Source organism: Nanorana parkeri, unplaced genomic scaffold, assembly GCF_000935625.1.
Source record: "Nanorana parkeri isolate BGI_ZX_2015 unplaced genomic scaffold, ASM93562v1 scaffold1743, whole genome shotgun sequence".
NCBI lineage: Eukaryota > Metazoa > Chordata > Amphibia > Anura > Dicroglossidae > Nanorana > Nanorana parkeri.
This window is the reverse complement of record NW_017308011.1, coordinates 27,190-28,793: the sequence shown is the minus strand read 5'-3', so window position 1 is coordinate 28,793 and position 1,604 is coordinate 27,190. Positions and strand designations below refer to the sequence as shown.

The following is a 1,604-nucleotide window of genomic DNA, read 5'->3' as shown; positions in this document are numbered from 1 at the left end:
AGCTTGCTCCTCCAAAGATGTCCCATGTTGCAGAACATCCAGTATCAGGAATGTGACCTCCCTGATGATGCGGTTTTAGATTTATTGACTGGGATACTTGACCGGTGTGAGATTTAGGCATTTACAATTCCTTCTGATACATCAGTAAAACAATTCCCGGTAAGCTGCCAGTGTAGCAGCCCATGTAGGATGCCGGTTTCACAAAGCTCAACTCATAATTACCAAAATGTATCCATGAATAGCCAAAGCCTTTACAGATCAATAACTAATGAAACATACCTGGATTCCCCTTAAAAGGGCCAATCCCAAAAGATGATGTAATCTCTTCATAGACTAAAGAATTATACAGATTTATTTTCTATAAATATTTATTTTTGTGTTTAGCTCAGGTTTGAAAAGCATAATATAACATTTAGGGGAAAATATACAACCCAACAATCCAGCACTGGAGGCCAGTATGGCGAATATCTCCACAGCCACCAGATACTTCCCTCTGGTGCTCAGATAGGCCGGGATCATGGCAATCCAGACACTGCAGAACACCAGCATGCTGAAGGTGATGTACTTGGCCTCATTAAAACTGTCCGGTAATGTCCTCACCATGAAAGCCAGAACAAAACTCACAGCTGCCAGAAGCCCCATATAACCCAACACAGAGTAGAACCCGATAACTGACCCTTCATTACACCGAATGATGATCTTCCCAGGAGAGGAGTGCATGTCATACTCTTGGTAGGGAGGAGACACTGACAACCAAATAACACAAATCAGAACTTGGACAGAGGAGCAGATTATGACAACAGAATTAGAAATCTTCTCTCCCACCCACTTCCTCCAGTAGCTCCCAGGTTTGGTGGCTTTGAAGGCAATGCAGACTGTGACAGTCTTGGCCAGAACACAAGAGACAGTGATGGAGAAGAAGACCCCAAATGACATCTGCCTCATCATGCAGGTTATATCCACAGGACGTCCGAGGAACAAGAAGACACAGAGGAAGCTCAGCAAGATGGAGGCCAGGAGAATGATGCTCACAGTCCGGTTATTGGCTTTCACTACTGGAGAGTCCCAGTAATAGATAAAGTTTCCAAATACAAATAAAGTCACAGCTGCAAACGCTAAAGATGTCGACGAAAAAATTAAAACCAAAACATCATTTTTGTAGGACAGATAATCGTATGTTTTGGGGATACATTGCACCTTCTTCTCATCGGGCCACTCATCATCAGGACACCTGAAGCAGCTGTCACTGTCTGAAATGAAAAAAGGGGAATTAAAGGAGAACTATGGGGTTAAGGCTTTTCCTATGGGGTTCTATAATGCTGGTATCTCTTCGCTCACCTCCCGATCTACTGAGCCGACCTGTGACAGTCTCATTGTCACAGGTCGGCTAGAACTATGAGGAGGAGTGAAAAGCCCCTCCCCCCTCATAGTTCTCCTTTAACAAATGATTAATGCACAGAAAAAGAAATCATAATTAGAGGTGCACCGAAATGAGATTTTTAAAACCGGAACGTAACCGAAATGAGAGAAAAAATGTCGGGCCGAACTTTTTAAAATTGTTTAAAATATTTTATTTTTATTTAATTTTTTGATGAACTTTTACA

The 1,604-nt window shown here is 42.2% G+C and overlaps 1 protein-coding gene across 1 annotated transcript in view; it reads right to left on the bottom strand.

Annotated features, from left to right (window-relative positions):
• Positions 1–351: 351 nt before the first annotated feature.
• Positions 352–1,604, bottom strand: part of LOC108799499 (vomeronasal type-2 receptor 26-like) — a 15,847-nt gene continuing 14,594 nt past the window's right edge. Inside the window, exon 4 of the mRNA XM_018571362.1 lies at positions 352–1,250. Within this exon, the coding sequence (XP_018426864.1) occupies positions 352–1,250 (899 nt within the window). The remainder of the gene's footprint in view (positions 1,251–1,604) is intronic.